Raw genomic sequence first — 21,272 nt, forward strand, 5'->3', positions numbered from 1 at the left:
TCCCGACCAACACTTAACTTCTCTGTGTTAAATATCAATTGTAGGTCTATTCATTTTTTTTTCCTGTAACATATATATATATTGTTTTTTTTTATCTATGACCACACTACTCTTTAAAGAAATCCAGCGAAAGCTTGCAACTACACAGACCTGGGGACTTGACTCTCGTGCGTTAGATGAATGGCTAGAGAACGATTTACACCAATCTGGCATTATATCCAGAACACTTCAAGACAACCAGTGCAGTGCAGACACTTGCATCAAAAAGGAAGATACATATGACAACTCTGTTTGTACTTCAGTCAAAGAAGACAATACCCATAAAAACATCAAGACAGAGAACACCACCCCCGCCACCCCCGCCAAAATTGACAACCTTCAGTCTCTTGGTAGTCTTGACGCCAAACGCAAACTTCTTGCGCTTCGTCCAGACCTACTTCCTCTTATGAGGGCATTATCCTTCATAGGTCAACTACAGCGTAATTCAGACCAAAGAAAATCAATTGGCAGTAACACAAGTATCACAACTTCATTAACCAAGAGATCGCGAAGCTCCCCAAGCTTAAAGAATTCCGATGGTTCAGACGATAATCGTGGTACCGCTTTATTAAAGCGCCAGAGGAATACTGATGCTGCTCGCAGGTCGCGATTACGTAAAATGCAGAAGATGGACACACTTGAAGCTAAAGTCAAAGAATTGGAGTTCAACAACCAGCAATTAAAGCTACAGGAGGCGATCATGGAAAGCAAACGCAATGCTGCCGAACTCAAAGCAAGACAGACCAGAGAACGAGTTCTTGCGTTAGAGGCCCAACTAGCAGAGAGTCATCAAACGTTAATCAGAGGCTTCAAAAAGGAGGATGTCGATCCAATTTCTGAAGCTGATGGTCAAAATTATGCTGATAAGGCTTAGGTGCTGCTGCTGCTGTTGCTGCTGTGTATATGATGAAGGTGTACTATTCATTAAAAAAAACATATCTTCACATTTACAATCACACGCACGCAATTAACAAAGTAGTGTCAAGATGGCTGCTTTGGAACTAGTCGTCATCTTTTGGCCGCTAATTCTTTATATTATTTCCCTTTGTCACATTTCTCCATTTCCCTTTCTCTATCCTCTATTCCTTTATTTCTCTTGTACTATTTTATGACACGCTCTCACTCCTGTCTAACGGTTGACCACTCCTGTAACGTAACCCTAAATCACCCAACAAACCCACTCTAGCCAGCAAATACCCCCTCTAATCGTACTCATAATAAAGCAGCTACACACAATAGCAAATATCTCTGTCGCCATTTTCATTTAGCGACAGAGCTTCAATAAGATACTTTTTTGTATTGTTCATTAAAGGCAACGTTATTTATAAAGTTGAAGAGGTTATAGAATAGCTAGAATTATTTCAGCTTCAAGTCTTCTGGTGTGTAGGGTATTTAGGGCTGCTATGTAATTGAGTAAAAATGCTACATCACTAAAACCAAATTGGAAATGGCCACTTTGTATGGCACCTGGTGTCCACCCAAGTCTCAATAGGGTATTCTTCATCTTAAATTGTAAAAAAAAAATCGTGGTGATTTATTTTAGCCTTGTGTAAATCAGATTCCGCTTAATGCGCCTGCTGCCCCTGCTTGTGCAACATCATGTCGTTGCCATGACAGTGACGGGGAACAGATTAAGAAAGTCCACCATTCCTCACTCACCTAGTAATGGTTCAGCCTCGAATGCGAATGCACTTTAGAGACCTTTAACCATCAGACAATTTTAAAAAATATTTTACACGACTCCTCCGAGATGACTATTATTTGTAACGCTAGTGTTACAGATTCAACCAGATCATCATCCTCTGTCACCATTTGCGTGCCATCACAACCATTTGAAAAATGCTTTCTTCGGCAAAAACCAGTGCGATCTTCTGAATACTCGACTATGCGAAAGGCATTGGTGAAGTAATAATTTCATTGCTTTTGTTTTTATTTCATTTTATTTTAGTTTACAATTTTGTGTATTACAGAACTATTCTGAACAAAGAAATATATACACACTTTTTTTTAAAAAAAAAAGAAAATATTCTTATTATTTAGATTTGAAGAAAAACCAAGGCAACGTCAGGCAACGGTAAAGAAGCACCTACTACCATGTCTACATCAGCACGATCTCGTTCCTTTGCCTTCAAAGAAGTTTAAAAAAACATCATATGATACAATAAAACCACTGACGGAAACCACGGGTTCAACTTTAAGCTTTTGGGAGCAAAAAGCGAATGCAATCCTAAGATGTTCCTTCTCTTCAAAGGACAAAGAATTGCAGTCTGGAAGATTGGTTTTGCTCAAATGGTTTGTTGATCCTTGATCTTGCTTGCTATAAAGAAGTACAATGATGAAACAAATAATTAATTATTTAATTTTAATCTGGTGATTTTCTTTTTTTTTAAAAAAAATTACTTCTCAGGTGGAAAATTTTATTAGAAAATGCTAGTGAAGTCAGTTACACAGAACGAACAATCTACTATGAATGTATTTTGGAAATCATGTCTCGGTAAGCATAATCTCCTTCTCTATCACTCCCCCTCAAAGTACAACTATGTCTGGCTATGGAAAGTAATAATTACCTCCGTACTAGAAATGAATTTGTTGATTACGGTAAGACTATATTCACTGTGGACATTAATTAAGGTAATAATTGTGATGTGTATTTATTGACCTACTACAGATCATACTGAGCCATTCACGTATGATCAGTGGGTTTCAACCATTTCTGAAAATGGTACCAAATACCAGTTTTGTGATACGCGATCAAAGTCACTTATTGGAGAATATCGCCATATGTTGAATACAACTCTTAAATACGCCATTGAGAAGATGAATCAAAAGGCACTATATTCAGACATAATAGTGTTTTGCGCAAAGGTTCTAGGTGTGTGTAATAAGCAACTTTAAAACAAATTACTTGATAGTACATATATTAAAATTCTCTGCGTAGCATTGTGTTTTTTCAAGGTCCCTGGAGTTGCCTCCTCTTTAATACGGATCTCAGAAATACAGCCTAATATTATAAGAAGGTTGCGGTTAGAGATGGGTGGATTAAATGAGTAAGTCTATATATCTTTTAACTTGATTGATATATATAACTCATACACTAACGGCTCAATATGTAGTTGTGCCCAATATCACAGCTACCTTCAATACGCCTTTCCTCAACATCTACATTCGATTATGAGATACGACTCACAAGTAACGCAGCTAAACGCACCAGCAGGCAATAAAAAATCCCCAACTGAGGTATTTGGAAATTGGGTCAGGAGGTAATATCATATAGTCCAAGAGTAAAAACATATATATTCTTTAACTTCCTTTCTTGGACTTAGATGGAAGAGCGACGATAGTGAACTATTTTTCTCGTTCTATCGACAATACCATGCAACTTTGGACACTTTTATTTCTGCTGTATTCCCTACTCTCCATCAACAGACTCTTCACCAGCGCAATTCGATGCTTGCTGTATCTCCAGGATATGTGTATATTGTATCATTCTTTACCTCAAAGGTAGATTCACTTCTTCATCGTGAAATCAACTCTGTGACTACTATGCACCCAGCTCAGGTATCCAAGGAATCATCACCTCAGCCATCTACGACAACACACGTTAAGAACGAGCCTTTTTTGACATCCGAGTCTGAGCTACAAATTAAGCAAGGCACATGCACTCAAACATCGCTGGAACAGCCAAGTAATGATATCAATGCTTATAGCGACGCTATAAAAGCATTGGAAAACAAAGATATGTCCGATTCAGCAATCATGGATGCTCAGGCTGCAATATTAAGTTTTGGAGAACAAGCTAGACAAAACCAAGAGCCTGTTGCCAAACAATTCTTATCCTCAAATTACCTTCCTCAACATATCGGAAAACCTCCTCCGCTCGAAGTTACAACAAAAAGATACGCAGAATGTCTTGCATGGACCACAATAGTATCTAGTACATCAGGACTTTACCAAGATATGATCAATGTCTTACTTCGGACAGTAATAAAAAAAACCAGTCTTTCATGTGTGGAGAGCGTGTTTTGTAAATATCTCTCTTTGAATATATAAATATGTATATGTCTAACATTCTATTAACATAGGTTTACTTGATTTTATTGAAGCAACTATACACGAAATCAAAAGGTAACTTTTTTAACACAATTGCTTTGCATATATGTGCCAACATTAATATCATTATTTTTGGTTATTGTATAAAGTATTCACTTGACACCAAGCAACTTACCGATCGATATGCCATTTTTAAACCACACAATTCGAATACTTCTTGTACAATCAGACCATTCGATTACGCTCCTTCGTACCCTTTCTTTTGTCTATATGCACTTCTCATTCTTGACGCCAACTGCAGAACTGTTGGATTTTTTAGCTGTACAGATACTACTTGAACCTTCTACGTTTGAGCGCCTACTTCTACACTGGGGACGTCATGTTCGAGTATTCTTTTTGCGATGTCTTATGTGGCGTGTTGGACGTGTGTGGACCTCAATGAGTATCCGATGGGGTAATGCACATGACAGAGCTATGCAAAGGGGTGGAAGAGGGGATGACGTTCTTTGCGATGGAAGAGAATGCTTAAAAGTATGGATGAAAAATAATAATTTACTAAAAAGCAAAGGTAATAATGATTTCTGGTCGTTTATAAGTAACTGGTTTTGATTTTCTTTGTCATAATACTTTTAAAAAAAAACTCTCAAAGGTATACATCCAAACGCTTCAATTCAACAGAAATTATCCTACGATCAATGCGCACTGTATGTATTTATGTCTTTTTTTGGGGTGAAGAATACAGTTAAAAATTCATAGTTTTATTTTCTTTTCTTTTCTAGAGAGGTTCATCTTGTTTTAGAAGCAATGCTGGAATCGTTTCACAATCAGTACAGTCATCTGCAAAAACACTTGGGTACTACAGATGAGTCGACTCGTTTTGATAAAATTGCAAGAATGTATGAATATACTATGCCAAAGCCAGTTAGTTTTCCGCCATTTTGCTCTAAACTTGTACAAAGAGCACCTCTCAAAACCGTACCTCCAACCTCGCTCAACAAACGGAACAAGTCTGTTACAAAAAATAAGCTCCACGATGATAAAGAAAACATTTCTTTGTCTGGCTTTACTAAAATTCCTTCCAAGAAAGAAAGGATTTTGAGAGTTTTTATGCCGGGATCTAAAATGCGCGACACTTCTGGATGTAATGATCACGACGATATAATGCCACACTCATCTCTTGAAACAACATGCAATGAGTTCTACACTATACCAAGCTTGTACAAAGATATAATATCATCCCAACCTGATAGTCTTAAGCGAAGCAACTCTACAAACACCCCCACTGGCACGACTTATTCTCAAAAACCGTCTAGTAATACGGAATCAGCTGAGTTTCCAAAGAAATATAAAGCCTCCAGTAAAGTCGGATCTCTATTGGAGAATAAAGAGCATGTACAGTCTATATTACTACCACATAACCGCTCTCCAAACAAAGCACCTATAAAAACCTGTGATAGCTCATCTCAACGGGATATCACACTTTTACCATTAATACATACACAAGATACCTCTAAGAATCCGCCGGTAATATTAACACTAGATTCTTCGCCAGCTGCTCCGCCAGATAGACTTTCTTTGTGGAATCATACCTTGCCTTACTTTACCCCATTAACTCGCTCCAATACTACGTCTACTGGTTCCGATGGCAGGAATTGTCAGTCTCTCAATAACGCTAAACTTGGCAATAATATTCCAAGAAATACGATCGATTTTACCCGAGATCAAGACAAACTTGGTGGGCATCAACCTAGCCAGTTACCAAAAAGAGTCTTGAAAGCTCACAAGTGGAGGTATGCGCCAACAAATCATGTGTACGCTGATAAAATTGTAGAAGAATCAAGAATCTTTGTACATGATTATTGTGCATGGGCGGGAAGATTTGGGTACGAGAATGGGTTGATAGCCGACAATTTTGTTCCTGGGCTATCTCTTGACTGGCCAAAAAATTGGTCGTACTCACAAATGTAATTAACAGGCCAAGATACTCTTTTTTTGCTTTGCTTTGTTTTTTGTTTTTTTTTTTAGTAAAACACACATAATTAAGTGTTATATAAACTGCTTTTTTCTTTCTTTCTTAAAAAATAAATGCTACATGAGATGTATAATTAAGTACTTAGATAAGAATGCTTAGAATGAATTCGTCTTTTGCTTTCATTTCTAAAAAAACATATATTAGTGGTATTAATATTTTAACTATCTATGATATTTATTTAATTTCAAGGATTATTACACAGTGCTATAGCTAAAAAAAAAAGATATTATATTGCAGTTAAAAAAATAAAAACGTCAGAGCCGATATTGTAAATAGAAATCCATATCAAGTATCTAATCGGTTACCATAAAATGTAAAGATAATATACTTTGAGTAAAGCAATTAGCCTATATATATTTACTCTAAAAATCTATATTTGTCATAATTTATTACAAAACTTATAAAAGTTAAAATAATAGAAACACGTCTATAAGAGCATCATTTCGATCCGGTTTGTCCTTCAAATACACTAGAAACTGTAATTGAGGGTAGAAGAATAAAAAGAGGATAGAAAGATATATCAGTTTTAGTTAATGAAGTATTGTTCTATTTTATATCTTCTCTAAACCGACTCAGTCGTTATAAATGTCTGTTTCGGTATTTATTCTACTTTTGTTAAGCTATGTATTTTCTAATTCTTTTGCGAGCAAAAGAGAGTAACTGTCAAGTCTCGATCTGGTATTTCTTTTTTTTTGCCACTTGTAACCAAGTAGCTGAATTAATACCACTGGGGACTGTCAAGTTTATGAATAGTCTTTAGAAAAGAAGAAAGATACTTTTTATTAAAAATAGTTGTTGACTACTGATACAAAATGATTATGAGATTTAGAGCAAATAAATAGCTACAGAAATATGACTTAAATGATAACTATCTGGTAATATATTCTACAAGTGTTTTCACCATATTAAACTTCTAAAACATAAAAGTCAGCCGTTACTGGTGACCTGTAAACCGCGACTTTGGTTATTTGTCAAGTCTCGATCTGGTATTTCTTTTCTGGCACTTGTAACCAAGTCGCAGAATCAATACCACTGGGGATCGTTAAGTTTTTAAGAATAGTTTTTAGATAAGAATAAAGATGATTTTTATTAAATGTAATTCTTGACTATTTATACAAAACAATTGTTGTTTTCTGGCTAAAAGAATAGCTACGATAATATGTCTTAGATGGTGGTTATCCAGTAATATCTCTACAAGTATATTCCTCATCTCCAACATCTAAAACATAGACAAAAGACCAATCGGCGAAGTCAAGATCTTTTATCCTAAAAAGTCAACCGTTACTGGTTGCTTGTAACTTCCGATTTTGGTCATCGATGTCAACTCTGACATTGATGTTGTCGGACATTATTTTGATGAATCCGTAAAATCTGAAGATAGTTAACCGCAGTACTTCTTTATGCGCAGTATTAGTTTAGAAAACTATATAAGACAATTCAATTCATATTAATAAAAGGTATCTTTTATCCTCTCTTTGATTTTACGTATACTCCTTGATCCCCAGTGGGTTTGACCTTTTGACTTTGTTATAGTAAAAGGAAGACCAACCCAGATCGGGAACGACAATGTTATTCTGATTGGCCGTCAGAATTTCGGGCAAAACACAAAAATACAACTGAATCTTTGAACGAACAAAGAATTAATTATACTAATTCAATTGGAGAAGCTGGGCGTCGATCCCAGTGCCTCTCGCATGCTAAGCGAGCGCTCTACCATTTGAGCTACATCCCCTTTGATGATTATTTGGAAAAAGTGCAAAATATAAAGTACACAAGGCAAAATAAAAATTACTAGCTTAACTCATGAAAACTACAGTCTTATCAATTAAATATGTTGTAAATGAGTATTGACTACTGCTGTAATTGAGAATAAGTCTGAAGGAAATAATATAAGGCCTCAGCTATTCCAGTCAAAGGTGTCTACCGATTACTTTATTATTTAACACACAGGTTTAGCATGCATGATAGTGATTATATTTCATATGATGATATCACCATAATATGGGATATATCAGTGGATTATTATAAGCATAATTATAACTCATAAACACATTTACTTTCGATGTTAATACTTCATTGGGACTACACACATTTATATAATTAATCATACATTAATTATCCCAAGATCACGTTGCTCTGATTAAGGCTCAGATAGGATCGATTACCTGACCCCAGTCATATAATTTTCCCAATCCAAAACAATATAAATAGCAGTAGTAGTTCAGTGTAGGAACCTGGTCAAACTTTGATACAAAATCTTTCTCAATAAACAAAACCTACACAAGTTCTCATGAATCTTCGTTCCTAATTTCAAATCTTCAATTCTTCCTCTTAAAAACTTCAACTTCAACCACCACAACAAAATAAAAGAAAATTTTAGCTTCTACTAAGATAAAAAAAATAATATTCTTAACTTTCTCTTCATTGTTTGCTTCTGTTTACTTAAAAGATAGTATTTAAAAATACTGAACTAACACTACGGGAAAAAACTCGGGATTTTCGAATTAGTGACTTTCTTTTTGGTCTATAATAATTAAAAATTCACCAAAAATTCAAAATGAAATAAGAGTCTCTGTTTTTGAAGAAGTTGATAAAAAGCAAATTGACCACCAAAAATTAAATCTCCTGATAGACAAAAGTGCATTTTAACTACAGACTTTACATTTTTAGTAAGTGTTTATTGCAATTGATAGCTATTACAAGTCAGAAGTAAAGAGAAAGAAAATATCAAACTTTTATTACTTGAATAAAATATGTGAAAACAATTCAAAGACATGCTAAAAAATTAGAATAGGGAAGTGTATGTCCATTATAAAATTATTATATTGATATTTCATATCAAAGAGTAACCAATACATTTGTACAAAATATATAATGCTAATGACGACTTAGAAAATTTTTCTTTCTTGTTCTTTCTTTTGTTCATAACAAACCCTGACGCTGGATTTTTATTATTATCATAAAAAATTAAGAAGATTCAGTAATTTATCTGCTTCAAGGTATGCAAGAAATACTTCGGGATATATAAGAAATGCTTATTATTTTGCAAAAGGGCCAAAAAGCACTCTAAAAGTAACAGGCATTCTACGACTGGAGATTTCTGAACTATCTAATGACATAAATGAATACACACTTGAGAAGCCCACCCCAGACTATGATGTAAGAAATAATAAAGCAAAGAAAAACATATAAGCTAATGTAAAGCAATATAGTTCTTTGATGTCCTAATCTTGAGATTAATGCTTGTATTAAAACTATAACTTTGAAACACGACTTTAAAATGATGAGTCATGTTCTTGGTTTAACTCAACAAGAAAAACAAAACAACTATTAACACGTCCACGTCTTATATGTAATGAAATGGCCATCTATCTTTCTGTACAATCTTTAGAAATAAATCCAAATACGATGTCTATCTCAAGAAAACAAGGGCATAATGTACGCCAAACATGTGTGTCTATTTAAACAAAGTTGTGTCGGCTTTACCACATGTCACAAAAACTGGATATTTGTTGCAAAAGTCTTTCAGTCATAGAAAAACTGCGTGAAGGAAAGAACTCGTAAGTTCATGTCAGATAGGTATAATAAATTGTATACTTAATATGAAAGCATGAAATTATTCAAATGATATTTAGCCAATACAATTAATGAATAAAGAATTGTCCTTTTTATAACAATTAATAAAAGTATTTTTAAATAAAAATCCTCTATGAAATGAAACTTTTTTACCCAATTAAAATTGTGAACAAATCAGAATATATATAAATGAGGGCCATTTGAGAGAATGTTTCTGTTGAAATGACCAATACTATTGAAGCATATACAATAATAGAATGTATTTTATCCAATTAAAATAATTATAAAAACCAAAATAATATTTTATTACCAATTTAAGAACTTCTTTTTTCATTCTTACCAATAGAAATCTTTTTATATTTTTTTTTCTACCAATGAAAATAAGGTTATAGCAGATGGATAAATATAGCAGGATATGAATAAAACCTAACATCAATAAGTCAATGGTGATTAAAATATATTACTTAAAAGGGAACTAGAGATTCTACTGCAATTCACAAGAATTGCCAGTTCAATCCCAAGCTAAATCTCCAGCTGAATCCCCAGTGGAATCCCCACTTTTTTTCCCGTAGTGTAAGAGCATTTTCAGCAGTTGACTAACTTTTATTTTATCTGGGATCAAAAATTGTTACTTTTACATAAAAAAAAATCCACTCTACTCAGCAATTTAATTTTTCTAACTTTTAAATAAATTGTGGTATTTCAGGTACAAAACAATAGAAAAATAATAAATTTAATAATAGAGACATATAGAAATACTTTGAGACTATATATAAGTTGTCCTTTATTCATAAATAAAAAGTGTCCCTTTTTATAAGAAAACACAATCTGCTCTTGTCATTACGTCTTAGTTTCTTAAGGCTTTCTTTCTTTACTATATTTGGTTATTAGAGTATATTTACTGCTTAACTAGTGTTGATGTTACAATTATGACATCAAGTCATAAATTATACTTCTTTAGCTCTTAGCTATTCTTTTCTCTTTTATACTAGAGCTTTAGAACTTCCTACTAAATTAGTTTCATATCGATCTGACACAGTTTATCTGGCAGTATGATATAATTATCTTAATAATCTTTAAGATATTATCTACAGTACTAACTATAATAATTATTGGCCTGATTACTTAATGGTTTATATATATTTTATACTGACAAGATTATAACTACTATGCTATCCCAATATGAATATGTTCTTATATGTGATAAATCCAACATCTGAGTGTCTGGATCACCACACTACACTCAAGAGATATAATCTTATTTAAATATATAGCATATTAAAATGAATTGTTTTTCCTATTTCTTGTTAAAGAAGTACAAAGTATACTGCTCGGAACAATATATTTTACTTATAGTAATGTATTGCATGCTTTTCTAAAAAATACTAGCTTTAATATATATAAAAAAAGCCTAGAAAATAGAATAATATAATAAAAACATGATTCTTATATGCAGTGTCAATAGGAATTATGGAAATTACCATATATGGGTATTAACTATTTTTTTTTCCTGGTAGAGAGCAGGGAAAAAATTCGTAAACTTTAAAGCAAAATAGTCTTTTTTGAATTTTGAAAATCACTATATATAGTGTTTAGTAAAGTAATCAATAGAAAATTTTATATTAATAACTGATTCCATGAGCACCTAATATCTATATAAACTTATATATTGCATAGTAATAGAAGATCATTTTTTTATTAATAAATAAAGTCTTACTATACTTCTTATTTATACTTTATTTCTCTTCTTTTATTTTTAAAGTATAATAAATATTACTATTAACTAAACTGTCAGTACTTTAATATATTTTATTTAAAGAACAAGAAAAATGTTGTAAATGAGTGTTGTAAATGAGTATTGACTACTGCTGTAATTGAGAATAAGTCTGAAAGAAATAATATAAGGCCTCAGCTATTCCAGTCAAAGGTGTCTACCGATTACTTTATTATTTAACACACAGGTTTAGCATGCATGATAGTGATTATATTTCATATGATGATATCACCATAATATGGGATACATCAGTGGATTATTATAAGCATAATTATAACTCATAAACACATTTACTTTCGATGTTAATACTTCATTGGGACTACACATTTATATAATTAATCATACATTAATTATCCCAAGATCACGTTGCTCTGATTAAGGCTCAGATAGGATCGATTACCTGACCCCAGTCATATAATTTTCCTGATCCAAAATAATATAAATAGCAGTAGTAGTTCAGTGTAGAAACCTCGTCAAACTTTGATACCAAATCTTTCTCAATAAACAAACTCTACACAAGTTCTCACGAATCTTCGTTCCTCATCTCAAATCTTTAATTCTTCTTCTTAAAAACTTCTTCAACTTCAACTACCATAACAAAAACATAGTTTTCTATTAAAGTCAGTACTATTATATTTAAAAAATATTATCATAGACTGTTTTGAATAGTTATCATTAGTGTTTGCTTTTTTAAATAATCTATATAATATATAATAAGAAAAAAATGTAAGTAAATTAGTAAAAGTATATATATAAATAGTAAACTTATCAAATTATTAAACTAAATAAAAAATAAAAAAACAAAAGAACAAAAGAAATGCAGTGATTTTATTTAATATAAATTTAGAAGTATATGAAAAAATAAGTAAATAAAAGTTAGTGGTTATATGCTATGATAAAAATTGAATTAAAATTAAAATAATTTTTTTTATAACTTCTAGTAGTTAATATTAATGGATATAATAAAAGTATTTATACTTATGAAAATATATATAAATTGAAACTAGTGATTATTTGATCTCCTAAATATATATTAGTAAAGTAATAATAAGTATATTATTTTTTATCAAGTTCACTATGTTCTTTAAAAATATATAAAATATTAAAGCTATATATATTTTTCTTTAAAATAAATTAATATTTGGAATTATAAGAATTCCCCAATAAAATAAAATTGTTAAAATAGGAATATGCACATCTCACAATATAAGAGTTAAGATTTTCTTCTTCTCTTCTTAACATCAAAAAAATATTACATGCAAATATCACAATAGAAGATATAAGATTGTATAACTTCTTAATATATATTTAAAATAATATTCTCTCAAATAATTTATATAAAGACTTGCTCTTCCATTTAAATTTATTATTAAAAATAAATGAAAAAATATAGTTTATTTTATTTAGAAAAAGCATATTATATAAAAAATATTCACTTTTATTTAATAATATAATACTTTTAATAAAATATTTTTTGAGTGTAATTTTAAGTTAAAGAATTTTAAAATACAGAGGGAAAGATAATGCTAATGCAATTTTACAGCTAAAAAAAAGTGGATTAGAGATTACAGCTGATTTTTTTTGAAAATATAATAATGCTAATAAAATTATATTCATCAACTTAGAATAGACTATTCACACATTGATACATAAATTTGCATATACTTTTTCTAATTAAATTCACACAAAATTGTTTTTAGAATATTTCAAAAAGCAGTTCTTTATCCTAACAGTGAGAGGAAAAAACCATAAAATTAAAAGTTCAACCTTGGCTATTGGATTTCTCGACCTTTTTTTTTCACAGATTCTTTAATAGAATCAGTGAGATTATCCTTATAAATTTGAATGGAAATAAGATTCAAATGTGAGAATAGTCTATTCAAAGTTGGCAAATAAGTAGTAAAAATACAGCACCTGACTAAGGTCTGATATATTTCTCTAATCTTTCAGAGCAAATTGCTGTGTCCTGAAGTACATACTATATATTTGACTAGTACCCCTGAATTTTACAAAGGCATAACAAATAATAATTAGTTATAAATACATAATATCAATAGCTAGTTAAACAGAAGATTATAAGTTGTTGTTATTAAATTGTGACATAATATTGTTTGATATTTTATTATTTATTGACTTTCTTATTTGTAGAATGTCTTTCTCTTTCTTTAACATAAATATTACCAGAAAAAAAATCTAAGATTTTTCATTAAAAAATCTAGAACCAGTATAGAAGTACCAACTAAAGCTATTAAATAATCACACCAAAATCAGAGGCTGAAGAACCCATCCTTTTCAAGACAAAGGTCAAAGAAAGGCAAAATGAAATAAATAATGAATAATTTTACATTTCTGTTTACCATATCCTCCAAACATATAGAGTTATACCATTCTGTTACAGGCAAATATCATAGCAGAATGAGCATAATGTATGGTCCAGAAGAATAAATATGTCATTGCTCATGAAGTTGTCGAGACGAACAATGATGATAAACATCTGCATGAGCTTGGAAAAGTTGTTAGAGAATCAAAAGATGTATTAGATGGCCTTCTAAATATCGTGATGGAAGATAATATTGGGAAATTATTGTCTGCGTAGTTTGTGAAAATTTGCGATCCCCAAGGTGAAATAGCATCTGTTAACTTACCTTAATAATTTGTATGTGGCTATACCACAGGGAAAGCTGAAGCTCCCTACAAGTACTGCAACAATGAGTGATTTTCTTGATACTTTCAGCTCTATACTATTATTTGTGGTAAGCAATGTATATACATAAGACTAATAAAAAGAAGAATGACAAGTTGTCTTCTCTTTTTTTTTTATTTTTTTTTTGTAGTCAAAATTAGAAAAATGTGCTATTGACATAAAATGTGCCATTGAACAACTGGAAAACAGAAGGAGCTCCATAGGCTTTACGTTCAATAGAGCAAGACCATTAATTGAAGGCCGTGCAAGACCAGAATGGATGAGACCGACTTGGTACTCCCCACCCGCCAGCAACAAGCCAAGTCGCAACTGCCTTTCGATTTGTTTGGAAGAGAAGCACACCGCAGCAAACCCGAGGACGATGTCAAATAAGTAGAGGAAAACGACATATTTGAAGAAGAAGATGCAGACGAATTTGGTTGGGCTAAAAGGAATGATGACTGATTCAACATCCACTCGAAAATTTTTAGTCATATTCATTACAAAAAAACCGAATAAAATAAATGAATAAAACCAATGACTTGTATACTTTATCCAGCAATTTTTATATAAAATTGTTGGCATATTGTTTGGAAAAACCCAAAAGATTCAAAAAAGTTATATGGCCTAATAATTAGCGCAATAGACACTTTGGCATATACAATTAATTAAATCATTCCAGTACATTACTTATGCTATAAATTATACAATACGCAAGTAGGTTTTTTTCTATTAAAATAGAAAATTGGAAGCAATAAAATGATTAAATAAACTAAAAACTGTTTTCTAGAGTGTATGTACTTGAATATTTTGGTTATTTTTCAAAGTGTAATGTCGACAAAAGCACCAAACTAACTCTAATCAAGATATCTATTAGGAGTCGGATGAATTGCTATGTAAAGTAATTTTTTCTTTAAATTCCCTCGATGATTCCCCCGTACGATGGCGAACAACATAATAGGGAATTTAGAAATGTAAGTTCACTGTTTAAAATTATGCTATATTTTTAAAATGACTGCTTTTTGTAGTGATACAGTATCTATTGTTCCCTTTTCAAATGATCTGTTCACCTCGCTTCGTGCCCAATTAAGTAGCGTTGACTCTCAGGCGAAGATATGCATAACCAATATTTATATATATACACAAATATACATGAATCTTTATTATTTTTATTTTTAATTTTATTATTGTTATTAAATAGGGATTTTATTTTATAGAAAAAATTGTGAAAATAAACGAAATAATAAAGACATCGATTACTATTAAATAATTTTTTATAAAGTACAGAAGGAAAATAAATGAAAAAAGTGTCTATTAATTGGTTATTATTATACAATTTATCACCAGGCACTTGATTCTAATGGTTCCCAGAAGGGAGCCGTATTTGTTACCCCAGAATATAGGATATTAAATACATTTTGCTCAATTCTTTGATAGTGTTTCCACATATGATGTTCAGCAGAGTTGAATAAATAGCCCTTTCTCATTACATTAATACATCGTAAAACATATTCACGGGATATCTTGATGGTGCGAGAAGTCAGAAAAGTGCCAGACTTATCTGGATTAGAGAGTCCGAGACAAGCATTGCGCATATGTACATCCCAAGCTGCCATAAGGCAGGGCATAATAACTTGGCAAATATCCAATTGTGATAATTGATACTCAAGAAGCCTTACTACAATCACAGCCGATCTGAAGCAGATCTCTTGAGATCGGAGGGCGTAAACTGATGGGTGAGGAAAATGTACTGAACTATCGATGTCTGGTTCAAATAGTTCTGGTGGAGAGAGAACAAACATGTCTTCTTCGTCTGGATCCAATACTGTCAGTGGTGATTTTGTCATCTTTGTATTTTGTGGTACTTCAGGTAAATAGGGCTCATACAAGCTAAGCATACTAGAGTAGAATCTTAGAGCCAATGTAATTGATGCCCGATCACAGTTAATATCTTTCTTCAGTCTCTGTTGAAATTCTTCATCTGTCAGACCATCTTCAAAAATATTGAGTGAAAGTCGATATTCAGGCTCAATTGTTTTGTAATAGAATTCGGTGAGATGTTCTTGGGTTGCTATGAGTAAAGAGACTGGAACTATTCCGGTGCCTGGTTTACGTATAACTCGAAGGTACGAGTTTAATATACTTTGGAACTGTCTTGCATAACTGTCCTTAATTACAGCGCGAGCTATATCTGGAGACTCATCTGGAGTTGGTACAGGTAAATAATCCTTCAAAGATACATTATCCAAGAGGTTGCACGATATTCCTCGATTCATTTGTCCTCGTGAGGCAATTACTGGAATACCGCGTTTGTTATAGCAAAAATCAATGAAACTTCCAGTGTCATAGAGGCCCCAATGTAATCGCTTAAACATCTCTCGATCTTGAATAAATTCCTCTGACAGATTATTTGGCGCAGACTTTGGAATGTAATCGTCTTGTATTAGGTTTTTTATTCTGATTGCCATACCAAGGTAAGTTTTGGCTTCTTCTACCCGTAGCATGTTGGCTTTATAAGAAGCCATGAAGAGATATGCCGCCATAGTCTCTAGGCTAATGTCATCGAACTGGAGCTCGACCAGTCTTCGTGCACGATTAAAGAAATATTCACTTGTCTTGACATGATTATTGTATGGAACCTTACAGAGAGCATGTCGGCATCGTATAGTAAGTGTTACAGCACATACAGCACACACGACAGCAGATGATTCTGGATCTTTTTCATTGACAAACAGACGATAGAATGCTGTCTTCTGACAAATAACAAGACGGAAGAAGTTGCAAGAAAAATAAGCGTCCAGCAAAGTCAATGCAATAGGCTTGGGATTTTCTGAGTCTCCACAATCTTCAAGCTTGTCAATATCTGGTAATTGTTTGTGTGCGATGGAAGCGATACAGCGTTGTATTGATTTGAAAAGACCAGTCCGTAGAGTAGTACTAAGGATGCCACGCCTTAAGAAATCGTCAGCGGGTTCAACGGGAGGTTGCCGAAATAAAGGTATGTATGACCCATATTTTATCTTCTCCAACTGTTGTAAAAGTATAAGATAAGAATCGATATTGGTATCTATACGCATGCCATGTTTTCCAATTGACAGCTTCCAGTTCAAGTCTTCGGGGGGTAATACGTCGACAGAAGACACGCTCGATTCGGTAAGTGAGACAGTTGTTGAACTTAAAATACTGTCATTGTCATCCGTCTCCTCCGAGTTTCCGCGCTTATACCTCTTGGTTTGTTGGTACTGCTGAAGCTTAACAATCTCATGCTCCATTTCCGATACTAAGGTCTCAAGCTTATAAACGTCTAATGCTGTTGTTTGGTTGCTAATCATCTCAAGATAATCAACATCAGGAGGAATTGCAGGCTGAATGTAATAACATTCAATGCCGAGATTTATACATCTACCAAACAATGAATTAGTATTGATTCTTTCACACTTTTTTTCCCTCAGTCAAAAAGAAAAATAAGTGCTATACCTTTCGCATGGATTTCCAGAACTACATTTCTTTTTTCTCTCTCGACAGCCTTTGTTATAAAATATAAGTTTTGATTTTCAAGTTTTTTGGCCGAGTGTGGACCAGGATATTCTTACCTTCACACGGAACAATTTTAGTTTTATTTGGCATTGAATCACAGGATAGTTTTTTCCTTGTGCTTACTGCTCAGTCGAACGAGGTTAAATCACAGTTTGTAATGACGTCGTACAATCAACTATCCAATTTCTCGGGTTCAATTGTAAATACATAGTTTAACTTGTATAAAAATGGGTATGGCTTAGTTTGTTTCATCTTTGATCTGTCTTACTTTATATAGACATAGGAATAGACATACATACATGCATACATACAGTAGCATAATAATATATCTCGGATTTTTTTAGTAAGTTAAATTCAATTGATTATTTATAGACAATTTTTTATGAACAGGTATAAGGAAAAAAAAAAGACATTTACATAATTGATACAATAGAAGAAACGATTCTGATGCTTGATATACACAAGTGTATGTGTGTGTGTGTGTGTGGACATGTGTATATTTTATCTAATCATAAGGTAACCTCGCCAACCCAGTTTTTTCGTTTATATTCATGAGGTGACCCACGTTTAAAATCAATCAGTTTCCTGAGAGGATATACGACTACTGCTGCAAGTACTAGTCCAACAGAGACAGATGCTGCAATAATCAGCATATGAGCTGCGAATGCAATTCCCTGCTGGCCAGCATTTAAAATGACTGATATCTCGGACATTGGACTTGAAGATGAAATGGCTTCACCAAATGTATCGAGAGAGGATGCGACACCTATGGAGCCGGGCACGAGGAACATTAGCCCAGTAAGCATATCCGCAAATCCAACAGTAGGTTTTAGACGAGCATATATATTCGATGCAGACGCAATTGCGAAGGACGCTAGTATCGTGGCCATGTGAGGATATGCAGCAAAATTCTGTAGTGTGATGGTGTGCACAGTGTGCGAAATGGCTGCTAGAACCAACATAACGGGATAGTTTTGTGGGTCTCCCTTTAACTTGATTACACTAGTAGCGGCATAGAGGGGTACTAAAATGATGTGATATAAGGGTGACATTGTACTCTTGCAAGCAGCACTAGAAGATTCCAGGGCAAGGGAAGGGAAAATGAGCTGGTGAGTATTTGCACCAATTGCTAAGCCAAATCCAAGAAGAAGGGAATATATCAGCGTCGTCGTCAATCTAAGAGTTCCAGAGGCGATTGCACCATCAGCGATCTCTAGAATCGAGACCAGTGTGGCATAACCAGGCAAAAGATTTACTACACCGCCTATAGAGAGTGCATAAAAGCAGGCGTCACTAGATGGTAACCTGGTGGATATGACTGTCGCAAGAAATCCAACCACTCCGCTTAGCAAGATATCAAATATGGTCGCTAGACGAGTAACACGATGGGATACATAGAGGGATCCAATAACAACTACGAATCCAAGTGATAGTCCGAATAACATGTCGATTGGACCACCTCCGAAAAACATGGGAGTGCTTATACTAGAAGCGACTGCATGTGCTGCTATGATAAGCCATGGTGGATATATACTTGGTCGACAGACAATAGGTTCTAGGGAACGAGTGGCCTCCAGTATGGTAATTTCGTCGCACATAACCGATTCGAATAGTTGAAAGATGCTTGTTAGACGATTGAGGTTTAGACTTGAGTTTACTTTAATGAGTTGAACTGAATAGCACAAAGTCCCTATATATTGTTTTTAGTTTTTTTTTTAAAAAAAAGGGGGAAATAAAGTATTAGTACAATGCCTCGTTTTTTTATGGTATATAAAATAAAGATAGCAAGTTTTACCAGGTTCACCAAAGGAGATAATTAAGAATCCTGGAAAGTATCCAAACTGTGCTTTAATACCGAATTTTTGCGCAAGTTGTTGTGCGCAATGGTCGAGTCGATGGGATGGTGCTCCGTTACCAACAAAGGCTTGAGAAAATTTGATGATAAAAAGTTGATTTTCAGGGTATGTTTCTAACTGTGGAAGGGATTTTGTACTGTTCTGAGAACCTAGGACAGAATAAACAATACTATCACGAAGTGTATTTGTAGTTTGACTACTAGAAGGCTCTAACGCAGATGATGATATGGAAGACAAGGTTCCGGATGTTAAGGACGGACAATTTTTGATACAATTAGTGTCTGGCATGTCTATACACCATTGCCTGTCGTCTGTCTTTACAAATGGCATTTCAAACATTGATTTGGACCGTGTATTCTTCTTTTTCCGACATCCATAAGTAAGTAGATCTGTCCAAGTCTTTCCTGGATCTTCAGGTCGAAGTGAGGATGCGTTATTAGTCACTTTTGCGCACAACTGGTGAGAAGTGTTCATGAAAAAGGGTTAAGGATTATTTGGCTAGAAAGCAGACTGACGACGAAGGATTGTAAGATGAAAAAGGTCAAAATATTAAAAATAGAGAATCAAAGGAGCCTATCCTTCTCTTTCTCTTTCTCTTTCACTTTCTCTTTGCTTTCAGACTTTATCGCTCATCCTATCAATTACTTTACACTAGCATTCCCCTCACATTTTAATGAGCTTTCGCCCCTTTTAATGTCGTCATAATATCTTCCTGTCTTTAACCCCTTATTATTCTTAAATTTGTTCTAAAATACATAAGTTTCTTGTAGAAGTAACCAAATGTTTCCACAAGTATAAGTGAAAAAAAGTGTATATATTTGATATTGTTGAATAGAAAAGGAAATCTGGGACGGTTCTCCTTAAAGAAGATTGACAGATAAGACGTTTAGAGCGAGTATTTACATACATATTGGTGTACAATGTTTTTTTTATATATATATTGTATCTATGCTTGAGACAGGAGGCGTCCAGTTTAGGATGACGGTGGCTGCGGTCGATCTGGAAAGCGAGTACATGTAAGAATTTTTTGCTAAACATTAAACACTACACACCTTTGTAAACCGGTTGCTTTTCATAGGCATTTGGGCTCACTTGGCGAGGATTCTTCTTCTTATTGCGACGGTGGTGACTATGATTGCATGGTCTTGCACGGTCATTGTTACTACTTTCTCCGCTACTGCTACCACTACCACTATCACTGCTACTCTCAGAGTCTGAAGACTCCCCAACCGCACGAGGACGATGATAGATGCAGCAGACTAGACCAAGATCAGTCAATTAAATTGTTTGACTTAATCGCTTTAATCTTACTTTTGGATTTCTTTCTGCCGAGATGTTCATTATCGACCACATTCTCATCCCACTGGATGGCACGAGGCCTTCTTACTGTCATATCACCACGCAAACGTAAGACTCCAACTTCTTCTTCAGATCCATTTGATGCAACATTATCTTGGTCACTTTCGTAAGTCTCTTCTACAGTAAGAGTCCTCGAACCATGGGAGGGACCTGCCAAATTATCTCGCATCCTTGTACTGGATCCACCATTATTGGTATTATACTGTCCTTCGATTGCCATGATAGTGTTCTATTCAATTGTCGTTTTCTAATATATTCTTTAAGGATCGATTATATGATAGATGCCGAAACTCAAGCTGTCTCATCTTCTGACTGTCTTTTCCCTTTTCCCTTTTGTCCAACTTTGGTTGCCTTGTTCGCTCTTTT

General features: G+C 33.6%; 6 protein-coding genes and 1 non-coding gene across 7 annotated transcripts; 3 read left to right on the plus strand and 4 right to left on the minus strand.

Annotated features, from left to right (window-relative positions):
• Positions 1–97: 97 nt before the first annotated feature.
• On the plus strand, positions 98–940 carry PHYBLDRAFT_185387 (basic-leucine zipper transcription factor; the record flags this gene model as incomplete). The annotated part of the gene is made up of 1 exon (XM_018439068.1): positions 98–940. One exon carries the CDS (start codon positions 98–100, stop codon positions 911–913), a length of 816 nt encoding a protein of 271 aa, XP_018296951.1. The 3' UTR covers positions 914–940.
• Positions 941–2,588: 1,648 nt separating this feature from the next.
• PHYBLDRAFT_140968 (hypothetical protein) lies at positions 2,589–6,057 on the plus strand (the record flags this gene model as incomplete). The annotated part of the gene is made up of 9 exons (XM_018430495.1): positions 2,589–2,637; positions 2,708–2,911; positions 2,978–3,086; positions 3,153–3,299; positions 3,363–4,063; positions 4,122–4,164; positions 4,239–4,657; positions 4,739–4,793; positions 4,869–6,057. The coding sequence occupies 9 exons, from the start codon at positions 2,589–2,591 to the stop codon at positions 6,055–6,057; spliced, it is 2,916 nt and encodes a 971-aa protein (XP_018296952.1).
• A 1,723-nt stretch (positions 6,058–7,780) lies between these two features.
• Positions 7,781–7,853, minus strand: PHYBLDRAFT_t58. Its single transcript has one exon. It is a non-coding gene; the product is annotated as a tRNA-Ala (tRNA).
• A 6,046-nt stretch (positions 7,854–13,899) lies between these two features.
• On the plus strand, positions 13,900–14,551 carry PHYBLDRAFT_140970 (hypothetical protein; the record flags this gene model as incomplete). The annotated part of the gene is made up of 3 exons (XM_018430496.1): positions 13,900–14,028; positions 14,147–14,224; positions 14,306–14,551. The coding sequence occupies 3 exons, from the start codon at positions 13,900–13,902 to the stop codon at positions 14,549–14,551; spliced, it is 453 nt and encodes a 150-aa protein (XP_018296953.1).
• A 943-nt stretch (positions 14,552–15,494) lies between these two features.
• Positions 15,495–17,781, minus strand: PHYBLDRAFT_164010 (Zn(2)-C6 fungal-specific transcription factor; the record flags this gene model as incomplete). The annotated part of the gene is made up of 3 exons (XM_018434918.1): positions 15,495–17,556; positions 17,632–17,680; positions 17,748–17,781. The coding sequence occupies 3 exons, from the start codon at positions 17,779–17,781 to the stop codon at positions 15,495–15,497; spliced, it is 2,145 nt and encodes a 714-aa protein (XP_018296954.1).
• A 491-nt stretch (positions 17,782–18,272) lies between these two features.
• Positions 18,273–19,559, minus strand: PHYBLDRAFT_122226 (hypothetical protein; the record flags this gene model as incomplete). The annotated part of the gene is made up of 2 exons (XM_018428858.1): positions 19,487–19,559; positions 18,273–19,381 (listed from the first exon to the last, which is right to left on the minus strand). A coding segment is annotated over exon 2 (1,017 nt), but the record flags the coding sequence as incomplete, so codon positions are not given.
• A 1,032-nt stretch (positions 19,560–20,591) lies between these two features.
• On the minus strand, positions 20,592–21,126 carry PHYBLDRAFT_164012 (hypothetical protein; the record flags this gene model as incomplete). The annotated part of the gene is made up of 2 exons (XM_018434919.1): positions 20,592–20,806; positions 20,859–21,126. 2 exons carry the CDS (start codon positions 21,124–21,126, stop codon positions 20,592–20,594), a joined length of 483 nt encoding a protein of 160 aa, XP_018296956.1.
• Between the last annotated feature and the right edge of the window lie 146 nt (positions 21,127–21,272).

This window comes from Phycomyces blakesleeanus (assembly GCF_001638985.1).
Source record: "Phycomyces blakesleeanus NRRL 1555(-) unplaced genomic scaffold PHYBLscaffold_3, whole genome shotgun sequence".
Lineage (NCBI taxonomy): Eukaryota > Fungi > Mucoromycota > Mucoromycetes > Mucorales > Phycomycetaceae > Phycomyces > Phycomyces blakesleeanus.